The 19,178-nt window shown below is 49.4% G+C and overlaps 1 protein-coding gene across 2 annotated transcripts; it reads right to left on the bottom strand.

Annotated features, from left to right (window-relative positions):
* Positions 1-528: 528 nt before the first annotated feature.
* NR1H2 (nuclear receptor subfamily 1 group H member 2) lies at positions 529-19,043 on the bottom strand. Of its 2 annotated transcripts, XM_048518235.1 has the most exons (11): positions 18,986-19,024; positions 14,777-14,851; positions 13,695-13,818; positions 12,307-12,385; positions 12,053-12,202; positions 8,764-9,033; positions 8,406-8,650; positions 7,017-7,196; positions 5,666-5,765; positions 3,095-3,303; positions 529-1,179 (listed from the first exon to the last, which is right to left on the bottom strand). In XM_048518235.1, the coding sequence occupies exons 4-11, from the start codon at positions 12,344-12,346 to the stop codon at positions 1,033-1,035; spliced, it is 1,341 nt and encodes a 446-aa protein (XP_048374192.1). In that variant the 5' UTR covers positions 12,347-12,385; positions 13,695-13,818; positions 14,777-14,851; positions 18,986-19,024; the 3' UTR covers positions 529-1,032. The 2 variants fall into 2 exon arrangements, with proteins under 2 accessions (XP_048374192.1, XP_048374193.1); XM_048518236.1 differs by lacking the exon at positions 14,777-14,851 and having other exon boundaries at positions 18,986-19,043.
* Positions 19,044-19,178: the final 135 nt, after the last annotated feature.

The raw sequence follows: 19,178 nt of genomic DNA, 5'->3' as shown, positions 1-19,178 counted from the left end.
GATCACTTCCTGCTTCCAGCATGTTTTGGAGGCCTGCCACTTCCATGAATTAGACATACCCTAAACAGATCTTGTATAGCTCCCAAAAATGCTAGGGCCCTGCCTCTCCAAGGGCCTCAGACACCCTGGTTCCCAATCCTCTTCAGCCCATAAAAACTCAACAACAACTCAACATTACTTGCCTACCCCCCCAAAGGCTAGCAGGGAGGGTAATTTTAAAAACATCTGTGTGGCAGGTATAAAAGCCTGAACCAAAAGGACAGAATCAAAAGGCTCTTCGTTCAAGGCACTTAGCCTGCGGCCTTAAGCAAGTCTGCCAATGGATTCAGGATGCATTTGTTTCTGTCATCCATTTAAATTACATTATTATAAACCGCTTTAGTTCCCCATTGAGGAAAAACACGGGGCGCGAAACACCAAAATAAACCCAAAAGGTCCCGAATGCTGCTTCCATCCCACAAAGGCATTAAAGTTTAATACCCCCTGAATCCTTTTCATTCATACGTATCACGACCTCAGGCAAAGATACTTGGTTTATCAGGGCTGAGTTTTATTTGTTCTGGGCATCTGCCCCAAACCAGGCAAACGGCAACCCCCCCGAAATACTTTCCCTTGCCCTAGCAGGGGGTCTGTGTGTGTGTGTGTGCTGTTAGATGAGAAAGCCACATGGGGTAGGGTGTTCATTCCTCATGAATCGGGAGGGATAAGTCTTTGCGGCAAAGTCCCTGCGCATCTTCCCCGCCCCCCATTCTCCCCCCCGAAGCACAAGCAACTTGCATCACTCCTCCCCCCTAAAAAAAAAAACAAATGAACAAAATCAGGAGGAGGCAAGTGCATGATGGGAAAAAGTAGATGCAGGGGGGAAAGTGCTTAGCAGCCCCTTTCTGTAGTTCCTTTGTCCGGACCACAATCTTTCAGTTACAAGTTTATCTTGACCCTTCTGAGGCTCCGTTGCAGGCCAAAATGTCTCCTGGGGCTTGGAAAAGCATCCGTAAGAGGGCGGGGCCGAGCCTCCCCTTGCCACCAGGATATCTACTCGTGAACGTCCCAGATCTCGGAGAGAAGTGGCGGAAGTTTCTTGTCTTGAAGGCGCAAAGCGAAGACCTGCTCGGAGTGCACGCTGCTCAGGGTCCGCAAGCTCACCAGCTTCATCAGCATCCGCGGGAACATCAGGTGGTCCTACGGAACCATTGCAGGAAATTTAGTTCAGGGCACCTTAGTTTAGGGTCCCCAGCAATCAACACATTTCCACTGTATGACATTATGTGTCCACTCAATGCTGTCAATATAAATAGTGTTATCAATAGGTAGTTAGACCAGATCCATGAGATTCAACCTATGCGTAATGTACAAAAAGCCAGCGTGGCATAGTGGTTAAGGGCAGGTGCGCTCTAATCTGGAGAACCAGGTTTGACTCCCTGCTCTGCCACTTGAGCTGCGGAGGCTTGCCTGGTGAACCAGATTAGCTTGTGTACTCCAACACATGCCAGCTGGGTGACCCTGGGCTAGTCAGTTCTTTGGAGCTCTCTCAGCCCCACCTGCCTCACAGGGTGTTTGTTGTTGGGGGCGGGAAGGAGGCTGTAAGCCCCTTTGAGTCTCCTTACAGGAGAGAAAGGGGGGGATATAAATCCAAACTCTTCTTCAAGAAGAGGAGGAAAAAAACTGACACTAAGCACAGTGCAGCAGTTAAGAGCAGCGGAATCTAATCTGGAGAACCGGGTTTGATTCCCCACTCCTCCACATGAGCAGTGGACTTTTATTTGATGAACTGGATTTGTTTCCCTGTTCTTCCACAAGAAGCCTGCTGAGTGACCTTGAGCTAGTCGCAGTTCTGTCAGAACTCTCTCAGCCCCACCTACCTCACAAGGTGTCTGTCGTGGGGAGAGGAAGGAAAGGAGTCTGTAAACCGCATTGAGACGCCTTACGATTGAGAAAAGCAGGGAATAAATCCAAACTCTCCTCTTCTAAACTTGTCTCCCCCATCATTTTTTAAAGCAAATCTAAGCTACAGGGAGCCTTGTGGTCGCTTCTTCTATGCCAGGGGTAGGGAACCTGCGGCTCTCCAGATGTTCAGGAACTACAATTCCCATCAGCCTCTGTCAGCATGGCCAATTGGCCATGCTGGTAGGGGCTGATGGGAATGGTAGTTCCTGAACATCTGGAGAGCCGCAGGTTCCCTACCCCTGTTCTATGCACACACATACATGGGATGAGGTGTAGGTAGATTGAGGCATTCTGGGAATGTTGCAAGAGGCAACTTGGCTGTGGGAGCAGTGTAGGATTCTGCCACGCTGGGGCAAGCGATTCTAGACAGAAAGGGTGCAGATACACTCACTGACACAGCCTTGCTTTATCCGAGGAGGAAGCTCTGCCTGTGATGCAACTAGCAGCACCACGTCAAGGAATTCAGCTGGATTGATTTTCTGCAGTGCGTTGGAATGTCACCCGCTTTGGGCAAGGATGCTGTCTCCATCGTAAGAGACCTTCAGGCCAATGAGGGTGGAACTAACAACCAAAGTCACACTCCGATTGGGCCTGGATTGTAGTTTAGAGCGAGCGCTAGTCCAGTGGTGGCGAACCTATGGCACTCCAGATGTTCATAAACTACAACTCCCATCAGCCAATTGGCCATGCTGGCAGGGGATGATGGGAGTTGTAGTCTATGAACATCTGGAGTGCCATAGGTTCGCCACCACTGCGCTAGTCTCACACAACAGCAAAGCAGGCGATGTCGCTCGCTGTTCTCTCCAGTCCATTTTCATCCCACCTTCCTGCAAACTCAGGGGCAGAGGCGGAGCATCCATAGGGCGGCCTGGGGACAAACACCCCGGGCAGCCGTCATGCAGTCATGTGGAGGGCAAAAAATCGCCCCCACGGCTGACAGGAAGGCCATAAGTGGGGGCGGGGCAGAAAAATCAGGTCTTGCCTTGGGCGCCATTTTCTGCCACTACGCCTCTGCTCAGGAGTTTTTGCCAGATGTCAGAATGTGTCAGAACTCTGAAACCTGAGCAATTTCTCTACTTTTTTTGCACAATTCCAATTTCTCATCGTGTTAACTCCGCCGCCCTCCCCGCCCAGGGCCCAGCCCAGACACCTGCGGGCGGTTGAGGCGGATGTAGGAGCTGAGGGCCTCGATGTAGGGCTGCTGCAGCGCCTCCACCAGGCCGTGGTCCTGCACGTTGGGCCGGTCGGCGGAGAAGATGTTGATGGCGATGAGGAGGGCGTACTCAGCGTCATCCAGCTGCAGCTGCCTCATGGCCCGAGAGAATTCGAAGATGGGGTTGATGAACTCCACTTGCAGGCCTGACGAAGATGGGGGGGAGGGGGGTTGGAAACCGTCAGAACAAAAGAGCAATTGCCAGGGAAACCCCCTGCCCAAAACAAACAGGGACGACTGCCAGAGACCAAAGGCAGGAAACGGGATGATCATAAAGTAATCCTGATACACTTTTTTCTCCAGAAAAAAATAATAATCTCCTCACGGAGCGCCGTGTTAATGACACACCGAAGTATGGAGGTCCAAAGTCCCAGCTGAGCCAGACAGCCTGAAACAGATACACCCTTTTTTGCTTTTGAGATAACGACAGATAAAAGATGCGTCAAACTCAGAACTGGCTCGACGCCAGCTCTCTGGGGGACAGTGCCACCCGAGTGCGCCACTCCGAAACAAAATCAGGAGTTTGCCAAATCTGGGAACACAAAAGAAGGTAACACTTTATAGGCTGAGATAAAAGACAAAAATTCATGTGGAGGCCAAGTGCAATACATGTGAACGTTTGTGCATACAAAATGGCTCCATCATATGCCCCTACTGGCCCTCTGCGTTCAGCAGAGGCTAATTTACTGGTGGTCCCCGGCCCCTCCATGATGCGGCTGGCCTCCTCGCAGGTCAGGGCCTTTACAGCCCTGGCCCTGGCCTGGTGGAACACTCTTTCTCCAGCTGTCCGGGCCCTGCGGGATCTTGGTGAATTCCGCAGGGCCTGTAAGACTGAGTTGTTCTGCCGGGCCTTTGGAGCAACCAGCCACTGAGTATGGCGCCCCTGCTCTATTACATCTAGATTACCCTCCTATGGAGGAGTCCAGCCGCTCCCTAGGGGAGGGTTTTAAGGAAAAGGGTTTACCAGGCGCCTTCTATTATGGTATTGCCGCTGTTTTTAATGAAATTTAGTATATTTTAACGATAGAGCTTCTATGGGTTGCTGTTGTTTTAATTGTATAGTTTTGCTCCCGAACTTGTTTTGTATTAGTTTTGTTGTACACTGCCCGGAGCCCCTCGGGGATAGGGCGGTATAAAAATCTAAACAAACAAACAAACAAGCAAGCAAGCAAGCAAGCAAGCAAGCAAGCAAGCAAGCAAGCAAGCACTAATTACAAGTTAATACCACTACCAAGAGAGATTTAGTGATTTGGGTATGTTAAGTTTGGTCGAGAGAAGGTGAAGAGGTGACATGATAGCCATGTTTAGATATTTGAAGAGATGTCATGTTGGTGAGGGTGCAAGCTTGTTTTCTGCTGCTCCAGAGACTTGGACCAGGAGTAATGGGTTCAAGGTAAAGGAAAAGAGATTCCACCTAAACATCAGAAAAAACATCCCTACAGTAAGGGCTGTATGCACTACCTCGAAATGTGATGGAGTTGTCTTCTTTTTCAAGAGAGGCTGGATGGCCATCTGTCAGGAGTGCTTTGATTGTGTGTTCCTGCATTGCAGGGGGGTTGCACTTGATGGCCCTTGGCCTCTCTTCCAACTTTATGATTCTATGATGCCATATTCTTGCTAATAGAAGGACCACTTAGGATGGTCATTTGGTTACTTTCAGTTGCCCTGTCTCGATCAAAACATTTTGGTTATGTGCAACAAACTGCCAATAGAATCATTGTCTCGTTATAAGCATGTTGCGCTGATTGAACCATTGTGTTACATGAAGCTTTTCACTATTGCAAGCATAAACGTTTCCACGTATTGCACTTTGCCTAAACACAGATTTTTGTCTCTTACCTCGACTCTGGAACCACAGCAATCTTTACAATGCCCTTTCGCCATACGCTTAGAGAGGCGACTGTCACAAGGCCGGCATGAATCTTTTATTTGCAAGGGAAGCTTTCCCAAACAGCTGTTTTTTGTGGTGCTAACCCTAAGCAGAGTTTCAGCCTTCTAAACCCACTGAAGTCAATGGGCAGGCTCCAAACAGCTTTTCCACCAGCGACGGAAGGCCTGCTTTTGAACCACTTGAAAAGGCTACGGGTCGGATCTGACCAGGTTTTCCGCTTGTGAAAAAGGACTACCCAAAATACAAAACCCATGCTGGAGATTACTGGAACCGCGTGGACAAAAGCCACGTGGGATAGGGGATTTAGGTGCGATTGAATGAAAAAGCCAGAAACAACTCTGGGTCAGTGGTCACCGGACACGCTGTGGACACAAGCCAAGAGGGATGAGAGCCACAGCAGGGGTGTGTGTGTGCAGAACTGAACGAGGCTGATCAGCAAATTTGGTAGGATCCAAATGATATGGCTTAGAAGGCTGCCACGGCTTAGCACTGCACTGCAAAATACAAAAATGGGGAGGGGCTCCTTCCTTTCCAGCTCTTGATACATTTCCATGCTGTCTCAAGCTGTCTCAAGAGGACGAACTCCCAACTACCCCCAGCACGTTGACCCGTCTGACCTGCACGGTGAAAGTCATCCTTGCTGTAGGTGAAATCTTTAAGAAATGTAATACATTGCGTCTCGTGGTTGTAGCGTCGTGCTGTCTCCAGCAGCATGATCTGCGGAGAGAGACGGATGTGAAGATTGGCATGCAAGATTCCATTGGTCCATTGCTCTCTGTTTATTATGTCCAGCTCACACGGACACCGACGGACCAGATACTCAAGATCATTGTCCGAAAGAAGTCCCCACTGGGTTCCCTTTCCAGAGTTAAATATCCACCTTTTGTTCCCAGAGCAATTCAGCATAAGGCTCAGCTCACACTATGGGTTAGATCCAACAAGGTACTCTACTGGTGAAAAAGAAGAGGAGTTTGGATTTATACCCCACCTTTCTCTCCTGTAAGGAGATTCAAGGTGGCTTACAAGCTCCTTTCCCTTCCTCTCCCCACAACAGACACCTTGTGAGGTCAGTGGGGCTGAGAGAGTTCCAAATAACTGTGACTAGCCCAAGGTCACCCAGCAGGAATGTAGGAGTGCAGAAACAGATCTGGTTCACCAGATAAGCCTCTGCCACTCAGGTGGAGGAGTGGGGAATCAAACCCAGTTCTCCAGATTAGAATCCACCTGCTCTTAACCACTACACCATGCTGGCTCTCTCTGACCACCCAGAAAGGCTGTGAGGCAAGAGATCAAGGAACATGCAAGGATAAATGCCACATGGAACAGAGGCAGTAGTAAGGACAGGAATTGAGTGGGACTGAGTGAAAAAGCTCGCTGGATCTAACTCAGTGTTTCGGCTACAGCACTTGATACTCTACATGTGGACCAACACAGCTGAATTCTGATACATTCAAGAACAGAGCAGATCTGATCCTTTACCATGATTTTCCTGAAATGTAATGCATACTCTTTTCCATTTTACACTGCATCTTTAGCAAGCTTGTCGATACATACCGTCCATAACGAAACAGTCAACTCTAGCATTTGGAAAACGATCACATCCCTAAATATATTTGTTTTTAACCCACCCACCCCAAATCTGCAGTTGTGAGTGGAACAGCTCACAGATTTACTGCTTTGGCGAAAGGTATTTTGGTTCTCTTTCACCGACAGACCCACCGACTCCCAATCTGCATTCTTCCATGCTTATTAAATTCTGAACTCCGCTTTTTTGGAAGCAGAAGTTACCAGGCGTGCAAGATTCCATTTGTCAATTACAACAACAAGATCCACCGATATGACTGAATACGGTACAATGCCCGGAAACAGTGCACAGACAGACCTAGGCTTGGAAATAACATGTATAACCTAATCCCGGGAAACGGAGAGTTTGGACTTTGTGGCGAGTCACACTTCGCGCTCATTCACCTCAATAGTCGAGGCCTTTAGAAGCGCGATCTGGTCCTCCCGAGAGAGCTGCAAGAAGCCGGGCACCTGCTTGGCAAAGTCCACAATTTCCTGCACAGAGATGATGGCCAGCTCCGTGAAGTGGGCGAAGCGTTGCTGGCGCGCCTCCCGGCTGTTGGGGTCGCTGCCCATAGGCCATGGCTGGGGGACGAGACAGTGGAATTGCAAGAGACGTAAACAAAGACAGGGGAAGAATGAGGTGAGTCCATGACAGCACTACAAAGACTGCCGAGCAAGATCCTGCGATCACCGTCTCCTCCCTGCCCCCTGCCCAAGTCCTACCATCAATTTTTTACCACCAAAGAAAGCTCGGCTAGAAAAATGCATGCCACACTCTTCTTCGCAACCAGTAAAGTACTTCATCACATATAGTGAGAAGGTGGTAGCTCTTTCCACCTGCGGAAATGGCACCATTCTCAGGATGCTTTCAAACGTTGTTACTTTGCCAAGAAGCATCGCAAAGTGGGATCTTTATGGATTCAGGGGCGATTTGCACTGAAATCCTTTGACTGGACCAAAGTCACTTCAGCCAAAAATGGCGGGGGAAACGAACAGGGAAGTATAAGATGAAACAAGGCTTTTTGCAACCTGAGCTATGTTGGGGTGGAAATCAGAGTTCAATGTCGTCTGCTCGGCTTTTAAAGAGATTTTGGTTTGGCCTGCCAATCTTGATTGCTTGACACCATCCACTTCACCTGGGAAATGATGGGAGCCTGTGATATTACCCACCCAAGATCTTAGATATTTTCCTTTTTTTTTTCATCACCCGAGTGAGCATTTCCCATTTGCAAGGGAGCTCTGGACAGCATTTTCCTTCTGACCAGGGGCGTATCTGCCATGGGGACATAGGGACATCCCTGGACATCCCCATCTGGTCACATGCAAAAAATTAAAGTTTGTTTGTTTGTTTTGGTATTTTTTAGTGTTTTTCCGTTTCCTGCAGGGGGTGCAGTTTTTAGGCTAGCAGCACCAACATTTAAGGGATTTTTCAGGAGACTTCCCTGATGATACCACCCAGGTTTGGTTCAGGGGGTCCAAAGTTATGGACTCCCAAAGGGGGTGCCCCTATCCCCCATTGTTTCCAATGAGAGCTAATAGGAGATGGGAGCTGCACCTTTGAGAGAACTAACAGGAGATGGGGGCTACACCCCAGAGATCAAGTGGCATCTGCCATTTCAGCCAGAGTCCTGTGGAAATCGTAGCGCGGCTGAATGATTTGCTCCATGGCCAGCCAGCCAGCATCTACCCCGCATTCACGGTGGATAAATTGTTATGCCAAGGTATTTCTGAGGGATGGGAAGATGCATCATTCAGGTACATCATCTGTACCCAAAAATTATCTGGAATTACCGTGACTTTGGGCTGGTCGCTGAAGCTCCTCTTGTTGCATTGCTGTTGCGCAGCTACCAGCTGCTGGATCATGCCCTCCTGCTCGGGGGTGAGAGGGGCTGGCTCGGGCTGGAGCAGGGTGGGGTCGTAGGGCACAGGGGGCACCCGAAGAATCTCTCCTCCACCCCCTTCCCCCCCGGACACCCCTTCCCCCTCCTGCTGTTTGCGGATCTTCTTTTTTCGGATCTGCTCTTCGGACAGCACGCCTGAGGAGAAATCAGAGATGTCTCCCTTGAGTTTCAGCTATGACACAGCCTCTCTCTGCATCTCTTTCTCTCTCTCTCTCTCTCTCCACGCCCCACATCGCCTCGGTACTCACATTCTTCCTTCATGCCCGCCTGTCGGCACTTTTTCAAGCGGCACTCCTGACACTTGCGGCGCATGTACATGTCCATGTTGCACTGGCCGCTGTTCTTGCAGGTGTATTGCGCCCCCTTGATGACGCTGCGCCGGAAGAAGCCCTTGCAGCCCTCGCAGCTGAGGACATTGTAGTGAAACCCCGAGGCCTTGTCCCCGCACACGCTGCACACCTCATCCCCCAGCATCTTTGGGGCAGGGCCCTTCTTGCGCTTGCGGGCCGGTTCCTCAACTGCGAAGGAAAAGAGGGAATCGGAGGGAGGAAAAATGATTAAGAGAACCACGGGACTATTCCTCTAATGGAAGTTATAACACACACACACATTTTTGCCATTGAGTTGCAGCTAAATTATGGCGACCCCGTAGGGTGGTGAAGGAGGAGGAGGAAGAGGGGTTTGGATTTATACCCCACCTTTCTCTCCTGTAAGGAGACTCAAGGTGGCTTACAAGCTCCTTTCCCTTCCTCTCCCCACAACAGACGCCTTGTGAGTTTGGTGGGGCTGAAAGAAGAAGAAGAAGAAGACGAAGATGAAGAAGAAGAAGACGAAGAAGACAAAGAAGAAGAAGAGGAGGAGGAGGAGGAGTTTGGATTTATATCCCCCCTTTCTCTCCTGTAGGAGACTCAAAGGGGCTGACAATCTCCTTGCCCTTCCCCCCTCACAACAAACACCCTGTGAGGTAGGTGGGGCTGAGAGAGCTCAGAAGAGCTGTGACTAGCCCAAGGTCACCCAGCTGGCGTGTGTGGGAGTGTACAGGCTAATCTGAATTCCCCAGATAAGCCTCCACAGCTCAGGCGGCAGAGCTGGGAATCAAACCCGGTTCCTCCAGATTAGATACACGAGCTCGTAACCTCCTACGCCACTGCTGCGAGAGAACTGTGACTAGCCCAAGGTCACCCAGCAGGAACGTAGGAGTGCCGAAACATGTCTGGTTCACCAGATGAGCCTGTGACAGGAACATCATGCCTGCAAATAATTCTCAAATCGCTCATAAAACAGACTTGTAACCGTAACAGCCCAATTTGTTCAAAAGGGAAGCTGAACGAATAAGAAAGAAACCTTTTCCAATAATACTTTCCTCAAGTTATATATATATGTGTGTGTGTGTTTGTGAGGGGGGGGGGGCTCATCGCTGGATTTCCCTCCCAGTATAACAAAGATTTTAAAAGCCCCCATTGAGGTGTGTATGGATATTAATGTGGCTGTTCATGGAGGAGCAAAACAGCAGGCAAGAGATCTTTAAAAGAACAAAAAAACTTGTGTGTGCTAATGAACGTTTGCAGATCCCAATTATAATTTAAATAGAAACACCACGCACCACAAGGCCAACCCTGCCTGAGGCAGAAGGCAGAGCTCAGCTCCTCGGCTGCCGGCTCTCGCTACTCAGGAACCGTATAAAGTTTCTTCAGCAACAGCACACACACTTCAATCAATGTTAAGCGCGCCAGAGGCAGAACAAAGGCATTTTTTAAAAGAACAGGGCTGGGAACAGGACATCTCACCGCCCTAGTGCATAGGGCGATAAGATACCAGGGCAGCTGCTCCCACAGCGTTTCCCTGGCTGAAAACGTTCCTCTCACAGGCAACTTGTAAGTCCAAGTACAGAAACAAAACAAGGGAGCAGGCCAGTGGTGGGATCCAAAAATTTTAGTAACAGGTTCCCATGGTGGTGGGATTCAAACTGTGGCGTAGCGCCAATGGGGCTGGGCGGGGCATGACGGGGGTGTGGCCGGGCATTCCGGGGGCGGGGCATTTCTGGGCAGGGATGTGGCAAGGACGCAGCCACTGCGCCGGTCCTAGGGCGGGAAACGGATGCACGCAGGCGCAGGCTGCCACGCACGCTGGCGCACCTCCTGCTGGACTGCTTCAAGTTCTGCGCGCTACTGCTGAGAGGAGGGGCGTAACTAAGGCAAAAATCACGTGGCAAAATGACCAATTAGTAACCCCCTCTCGGCACACACAAATAATTAGTAACCTACTCTCGGGAACCTGTGAGAACCTGCTGGATCCCACCTCTGGAGCAGGCCCTCAAATAGTCTTCTATTTCCACCAAAGCTACTGACCTCTTGGAGGGGTAGTGCGCCCTCAAAATCAGAGAAATAGCCCAAGGGGAAAGGTTAGCCCCTCCCCACCAGGGCCCCAATCTAAATCAAGTCCTCCCAAAGCAGTCTTGACACATCAAGAGAGTCAGTCACAGGTTCCCATTCTCACATAGCTTGTTTCTTAGATCAGGCAACATTTCTCCATAAACGGTTCAGCGTGTAATAAAAATGGTTTCAGGAGCGTAGGCAAGGATTGCATGGGAGGGTGTCCCGCCATTTTGAAAAACCTCCCTGCAAGCAGAAACAGAGAAAACAGAGAAGAAGAAGAAGAAGAAGAAGAAGAAGAAGAAGAAGAAGAAGAAGAAGAAGAAGAAGAAGAAGAAGAAGAAGAAGAAGAAGAAGAAGAAGAAGAAGAAGAAGAAGAAGAAGAAGAAGACGACGACGACGACGAAGAAGAAGAAGAAGAAGAGGAGGAGGAGGAGGAGGAGGAGGAGGAGGAGGAAGAGTTGGATTTATATGCCCCATTTCTCTCCTGTAGGAGACTCAAAGGGGCTTACAAACTCCTTTCCCTTCCTCCCTCACAACAAACACCCTGTAAGAGAGGTGGGGCTGAGAAAGCTCAGAAGAACTGTAACTAGCCCAGGGTCACCCAGCTGGCATGTGCTGGAGTGTACAGGCTAATCTGAATTCCCCAGATAAGCCTCCACAGCTCAAGTGGCAGAGCAGGGAATCAAACCCGGTTCCTCCAGATCAGAGTATGTGGGAGTGCACAGGCTAATCTGAATTCCCCAGATAAGCCTCCACAGCTCAAGTGGCAGAGCAGGGAATCAAACCCGGTTCCTCCAGATCAGAGTATGTGGGAGTGCACAGGCTAATCTGAATTCCCCAGATAAGCCTCCACAGCTCAAGTGGCAGAGCAGGGAATCAAACCCGGTTCCTCCAGATCAGAGTATGTGGGAGTGCACAGGCTAATCTGAATTCCCCAGATAAGCCTCCACAGCTCAGGCGGCAGAGCAGGGAATCAAACCTGATTCCTCTAGATTAGAGTACACCTGCTCTGAACCACTATGCCACCGCTGCTCCTGCTGCTGCTAGAAAAGGGTTCTAGAGCTGCTCCTTTTCTGCGGTTTGGTTCAGAAGCAAACCCAAACCACCGTTTGTTTAAACTAGTTAAGTTTGTGAAACCAGGACTGAATTCGCACACACAAACCTGGACCCGCAGGCAAGTCCCGTTCCCCCATGCTGTGCGTGGAACTCTCTCCATCGTCTGTGCAAACCGCCTCAATTTTCACAGTCCTCAAAATTTCCGGCCGGGTTTCTGTCCACTCGTCTTTGACTTGCAGAGAGGGCTCCCCATCTTCTGCATGGAAACAAGAAGAGTGGGTAGAGGAAATGTTTGATGTTCGAAAAGCCCACCTCTGGTCAGTAGTTCACTGTCAGGTGAGAGGTCAGTTAGTGGCTTACCCAACGGTATCCGAAGTTCATCGGTGCCTTTTTTGGCCATCTCAGGGCGTCAACCACAGCAACATTGCATAGTGCAGGCCTGGAACCAGGCAGACAAAAGAAAGAGAGTTCAGCTATACCCACATTGCCCCCCTCAGCTGTTTCCCCCCTCTTCCTCCATCTCCTCAGGAAAGGGACCAAGGCACCATTTTACCCAGTTGTAACCGGGGGCAGGTGCTTACTCAAGGCCTTGAAGAGGGCAATCTGGTCTGCCCCGCACCACTTCGTCCATTCAGAAAAGATACCCTCAATTTCTCCTGTCTTTTCTGTTACCTGAGGAGGTGACAACGCACTCTTGTCTTCTTTAGAATCATAGAGTTGGAAGAGACCCCAAGGGCCATCAAGTCCAACCCCCTGAATTGCAGGAACACACAATCAAAGCACTCCTGTCATCCAGGTGGCCATCCAGCCTGTGTTTAAAAACCTCCAAAGAAGGAGACTCCACCACACTCTGAGGTAGTGCATTTCCACTGTCGAACAGCCCAGACAGGAAGTTTTTCCTAACGTTTAGGTGGAACCTCTTTTCCTTCACTTTGAACCATTACTCCTGGTCCTAGTCTCTGGAGCAGTAGAAAACAAGCATGTTCCCTCCCCAACATGAACATCCCTTCAGATATCTAAACATGGCGACCATCTTACCTCTTAGACTTATTCCTTCTGCTCTCACTGAGCTCTTTCCAGCTACCTCATAGATATTGGGTGAAATCCAATCCACATCCCAAAATATTGACTACCACAAAAGGTTTCAAAGAGGCTGCCCTCACCTTTTGCTCCTGGACTACCTCCTCCGCAACTCAGCCAGTCACTGAAATGTCTAGATATTATTTATACTCTTCAAAATGGAATAGGCAGCAGTGTCTCCTGGCCTCTCTGGGTACGACTCCAGCATTCACACACGCATGCCTTTTGCTTCGTCTATCGAATTCAGTTTTATTCCAGCCCTCCTCCAAGGAGTTCAAGGTGGTGTACATCACTCTGCCATCCTCTGTGTCTCCTCACAACCACCCCGCGGTTGACCAAGTTGACAGACCGTGACTGACCTTATGCAACCTAGCCAACTTTGTTTATCAATCTCATCTCTACTGTGACTAACTGCCCCTTGGGCGCCTTTCCACACATGCAGAATAATGCACTTCCAATCCGCGTTCACAATTGTTTGCAAGTGGATTTTGCTATTTTGCACAGTAAAATCCAGCTGCAAAGTGCACTGAAAGTGGATTGGAAGTGCATTATTCTGCATGTGCGGAAGGGGCCTCTACAGCCTCCCACACTTACATATCCCAGGACTCTACGTTATCATGTACAGTGTGGTAAAAGTGCTGGTGACGAGTTGTCTCCTTAAACCTCACCTTTCTTCCCACAGCGGGGAAGAAACTCAGCTCAGCAGCATCCACATAATAGGGTTCTTGGGGTCAAGGACTCGGAGCGGGGCAGAGAAGTGGCTGAACGAGTGCTCCCAGGAAGGGCTGCAAACTGAAAAAGAAACAGAAATCACCCTCCTTCATTTATTTACTTCGTTCCTGGCCCGCCTTTCTCACCAACTCTCAAAACAAACGGTTCATTTTGAAAACAGCATAATAGAAAGATCATAAGACATACAAAGCCATTAAAAAAACCGGATCACAAAACTAGGGAATGCACAATGGAGGATTACAAAGTTGCAAACAAACTCAGCACACTGGTCGTCGTGGGCTTTCCATCGTGGGCTTTTCGGGAAGAAGTGTGTCTTCTCTCTGTGCCAGCAACAGAGGCAGGCGAAATATTAGGCACAAGATCTACCAGGCCACGGCCGCACAGTCTGGAAAGCCCACGATGACCAGTTGAGCCCGGTCGTAAAAGCCTTCAACAATAAACTCAGCCCCACATGTAATGCAGTGAAAACCGCCCCAGGTTTCAAAGACAATAACTACAAGTGTGTTCCTTCTATAAACATATCTGGCAAATGGATGGTAATTTCAAAAACAGTAACATTCACAGTTCATTTATTAAGTACATTTTTATCCTTTTCTTTCTTCTAAGGATCTCAGGGTGGTCCACAGGATTCCTTTCCCTGCCTCTATTTTATCCTCACAACAAACGTGCGAAGTAGGCTAGATTGAGAGAGAATAAATGACTTCCCTGAGGTCAACTTCCACAGCAGAGCAGGGATTCGAACCCAAGTTCCCCAGATTCTAGTCTGATGCTCCCACCCCTTCACCCCGCCAGCTTTCAGCATACATAGCTCAACACATACTAACACGATCAGGGGACATCTCTTACGGCAGGGGTGGGCAATTATTTTTTCCATGGGGCCGCATAAGAAACAGAAAATATTGTGGAGGGCCGGGCCAAAAGGCAGGGGGGCCAGTCAGGGTCATCCGGCGGGCCGGATGTGGCCCGCGGGCCGTATAATGCCCAGGTCTGTCTTACGGGAATAAAAAAGAAGACATACACAAAAAAGAAGCCAAACCACCAAGGATGAGTTCTCAACGTGTTTCACTATTGCTATCGAAAGGAAATAACTCCTCTGTAAAAAAAAAACAAAAAAAACATCAAATTATGGTTATTTACGCAGACGCGTCGTTTCCATCAGTGAAGATACTGAAACGCACCGGGAGCTTTTCGCACGCGTGAAATGTGGGGACTTTACACGACGCTAGAAGCACAGGGCCAAGCCGCACCCGCAAAGCTGTAGGCTAGATGGAAGGGTTGGGGTGTCTAATGGATCAAGCAAAAGGTCACACACTTCTTTCTTCTTGTTAAGATGGCTTTCTATGTACATAATGTGCTAAGGGTTTGGAATGTCCGACAACAGACCCCCCCGCCAATGGGCGTGAAGTGCATCTCTCAAATTCTAACCACCGCCCATATCCCTTCCTAAGACCTGGGAGGCTCGGGAAGCGAGGTAGGGGGAGAAGCAAGGTTTCACAGGGGTGGGGGCCCCTGTAGACCACCTCAGAAAGAGGGGAAATACAGCCTGATCCTCCTTGCGGGCCTGAGCTAGCTGAGCCCTGCATGGAGAATCAGGGTTCCTTCTCTGTTTCCAAAGAAGAAGAAGAAGAGTTTGGATTTATATCCCCCCTTTCTCTCCCGCAGGAGACTCAAAGGGGCTGACAATCTCCTTGCCCTTCCCCCCTCACAACAAACACCCTGTGAGGTAGGTGGGGCTGGGAGAGCTCCGAGAAGCTGTGACTAGCCCAAGGCCACCCAGCTGGCGTGTGTTGGAGTGTACGGGCTAATCTGAATTCCCCAGATAAGCCTCCACAACTCAAGCGGCAGAGCTGGGAATCAAACCTGGTTCCTCCAGATCAGAATGCACCTGCTCTTAGCCACTACGCCACTGCTGCTCACAGGGTTTTCTGGGCAGGGTTTGGGAAAGAAGACGAAGGGTTTGGGTTTATCCCCCACCTTTCTCTCCTGTAAGGAGACTCAAGGTGGCCGACAAACTCCTTTCCCTTCCTCTCCCCACAACAGACACTTTGTGAGGTAAACAGGGCTGAGAGAGTTCCCAAGGATTGTGACTAGCCCAAGGTCGCCCAGCAGGAATGTAGGAGTGTGGAAACACATCTGGTTCACCAGATAAGCATCTGCCACAAGTGGAGGAGTAAGGAATCAAACCTGGTTCTCCAGATTAGAGTCCACCTGCTCTTTTAACCACTATACCACTACAATATAAGGTAAGGGAAACAGTCCTATCTTGCCTGCCCACTCCTCACCCCCCCGCCCCCGCATCTAGAGTCCATTTTATTTCATTTAAAATGGGCTTTACTGCTAGTAATCTATAATCATGACCATCCTTTGTTCTGTTTTCAAATCCATACGTTAACACAGCAGAAATTCTTGTGCATAAGCATGCATGAAAGGAGTTAAAAAGGGGCCATTCTACAACGCTCTTGCTGCTTTGAGTACAAAAGGGTATCTGATATGTGCAAAGAGATAATTCATCTGTGACCTCAAAGACGCATTTCTCAGGAACCTTGTTCAGGGTTACAGTGTAGATTAGCACAAACGGGTAGTTAAGAGGCAACCAGATCACACTGGCTGAAGTAGCATTACTTAGCATTTATATAGCACTTTGTATTTATACATTGCAGAGCACTGGGAGTTAGTACTTACAAGCTGTCACAATAAGTACATTTTATCCCATCTTTCCCCCCAAGGTGCCCAGAGTAGCACACATCAGCCTTCCCTCCTCATTCTACCATCACAACAATCCAGTAGAGTAGGCCAGGTTGAGAGAGAGTCTGGTTCAAGATCACCCAAGCAATCTTCATGGCACCATGCAGATTTAAACCTGGACCTCTCGGGCCACATCTGACACACTAGCCCAGGGGTAGGGAACCTGCGGCTCTCCAGATGTTCAGGAACTACAATTCCCATCAGCCACTGTCAGCATGGCCAATTGGCCATGCTGGTAGGGGCTGATGGGAATTGTAGTTCCTGAACATCTGGAGAGCCGCAGGTTCCCTACCCCTGCACTAGCCACTATACCCAGCTTTCTGCCTGTGAGGATTTCACACCCGTTACCTTCTTCTAACAACAGCCCTATAAGGTAGATCAGTGTTATCATCACAAGGGGCTAAGAGGGTGGTCTGTTGAAAGCCAGCTGGTGGGTTTGTGGCAAAAGTGATACGGTGATTATGTTTTAATTTTGATGCGATACTGACAGTGGGAACACTGGTGCAAAGAGAGTGTCTTATGCACGTGGCCCATGCGCTTCTTTGCTAGTGCTGAGGGTTCAGGTTATGACTTTGTCCAGTGAGAGCCAGTGTGGTGTAATGTTGTACGAAGATCTGAGCGTGTGTGTAAGTGCCATCAGCTTGGTGACCCTATGAATCAATGCCTTCCAAAACATCCTATTGTTAACAGCCTTGCTCAAGTCTTGAAAACTGAGGGCCGTGGCTTCCTTTATTGAGTCAATCCATCTCATGTTGGGTCTTCCTCTTCTTCCTGCTCCCTTCAACTTTTCCTAGCATTATTGTCTTTTCCAGTGACTCTTGTCTTCCCATTACATGACCAAAGTATGACAGACAGCCTCAGTTTAGTCATTTTAGCTTCTTGACATTTCGGGCTTGGTTTGATCGGTCCATGGTATCTATAACTTTCTTCTAATACCCCATTTCAAAGGAATCTACTTTCTTCCTGCCAGCTTTGCCCAGCTTTCACACCCATACATAGTAATGGGGAACACAATGGCACGAATTAACTTAGTCTTGGTTGCCACTGATACATCCGTACACTGAAGAATCTTTTCTAGCTCCTTCATGGCTGTGTTTCTGAGTCTCCGTCTCATTTCTATTTCTTGGTCTCCTTCCGGTTGATGATAGAGCCAAGAAATGAAAGTCTTAGAATCATAGAGTTGGAAGAGACCCCAAAGGCCATCAAGTCCAACCCCCTACAATGCAGGGACACACAATCAAAGCACTCCTGTCAGAGGGCCATCCAGCCTCTTTTTCAAAAACCCCAAAGAAGGAAGACTCCACCACACTCCGAGGCAGTGAATTCCACTGCCCAACAGCCCTTACTGTCAGGAAGTTCTTCCTGGTGTTTAGGGGGAATCTCTTCTCCTTCACCTTGAATCCATTACTCCTGGTCCTAGTCTTTGGAGCAGCAGAAAACAAGCACGCTCCCTCACCCTCTTCAACAGTTGTGCACCTGAAAGTGCACCAGTAGTCTCTTTCATCTTCTCGACGTTCACCTGTAATCCTACTTTGGCACTTTCTGCTTCGACAGCAGTCATTTCAGGTCTTCTCTATTATCCAACAGTAATGTGGGGGTCATCAGCATATCTCAACTTGTTTATGTCTCACCCACCCCAGTTTTTCTCTCCACCTTAATCTAAATCGAATCCAGCTTTCCTTACAATACGTCCTGCATACAGATTGAGTAGACAGGGAGATAAAATGCACCCTTGTCTGACACCTTAGCCTATTGGAAACCATCCCGTTTCTCCATATGCTGTCCCAACAATAGGTCCAAATCTGTATTTGGCCACGGGAGCTTGCTAAGCAACCTGGAACCAGTTCTTAGACGAACGTACCTCCTAAAATGCAGGTGAGGGGAGCAATATAAAGTGCTTTGAGTCCTCATTGGGGAGAAAGGGGGAGGGAATGAAACAAATACAATAAAACTACTGTGCCACTAATACCAAAACTGCTTAGGAAGCACTCCCCATCCACAGAGGGGGCATCCCAGAGTCGACCCTACAGCATAGTTCTGAAGGGCTGGATCGCTGCTGGCCCTCCAGCAAACGACTCTTCCCGCATCTACAGGGGATCATACTTGGGGAGAGGGTTTAACCCCCCCACCACTTCCAAAAAGTTAGGAGCTGGATCACCACACATGCTCCTCTCTCTCCTCCTCCTCTAGAGCAAAGAGAAGCAGAACTTGACCGACCAAGTATCCTTTCCCTTTGCGGTAATCCGTAGGGCAAATCCGAGTCCCTAACACCCCCCAAAAAGGGATGAGGGGAGTGGGATCTACCCTCTACTCGGGATAGGGGCATGCAAAGGGCTTTTCTTCTCGGATCCTGATCCTCTGGTGGTGGGGAGGGGGGAACCTCCAGGTCCTCGCCGGGGTCCCCAGACCTCCGATCCTTGCCCCCCGCCCTGTGGATCCCAGCCCCAAAGCTCGCTCCTCCCCCACTCGCCGCCTCCTTTACCTCTCTCCGGCTGCACCCTCCACTTGCAAAAAAGTGAAAACACTTGCCTGGCACGCAGGCGCTTCCGGGAACCCTGGCTTGGCGTCACTTCCCTTTCGCAGCCTGGGAAAACCACCCCTTCTCCGGCAAGGACCTCCCCATCGAGTCCGGTCTGTGTGCAAAGGCATCAGGAACGCGCGTGGCGGTGCGCCTT

The sequence above is a fragment of the Sphaerodactylus townsendi genome, linkage group LG15 (assembly GCF_021028975.2).
Source record: "Sphaerodactylus townsendi isolate TG3544 linkage group LG15, MPM_Stown_v2.3, whole genome shotgun sequence".
NCBI classification, from domain to species: domain Eukaryota; kingdom Metazoa; phylum Chordata; class Lepidosauria; order Squamata; family Sphaerodactylidae; genus Sphaerodactylus; species Sphaerodactylus townsendi.
This window is presented reverse-complemented; position numbering and strand designations above follow the sequence as displayed.

Coding starts and splice junctions, on each gene's coding strand:
- NR1H2 (XM_048518236.1), bottom strand. CDS start 12,346: ATGGCCAAAAAAGGCACCGATGAACTTCGGATACCGTTGG. Junction 9,034..12,052: donor GGACTTGCCTGCGGGTCCAG/GTTTGTGTGTGC, acceptor TTTCCTTCGCAG/TTGAGGAACCGGCCCGCAAG. Junction 8,651..8,763: donor GGCGGGCATGAAGGAAGAAT/GTGAGTACCGAG, acceptor ATTTCTCCTCAG/GCGTGCTGTCCGAAGAGCAG.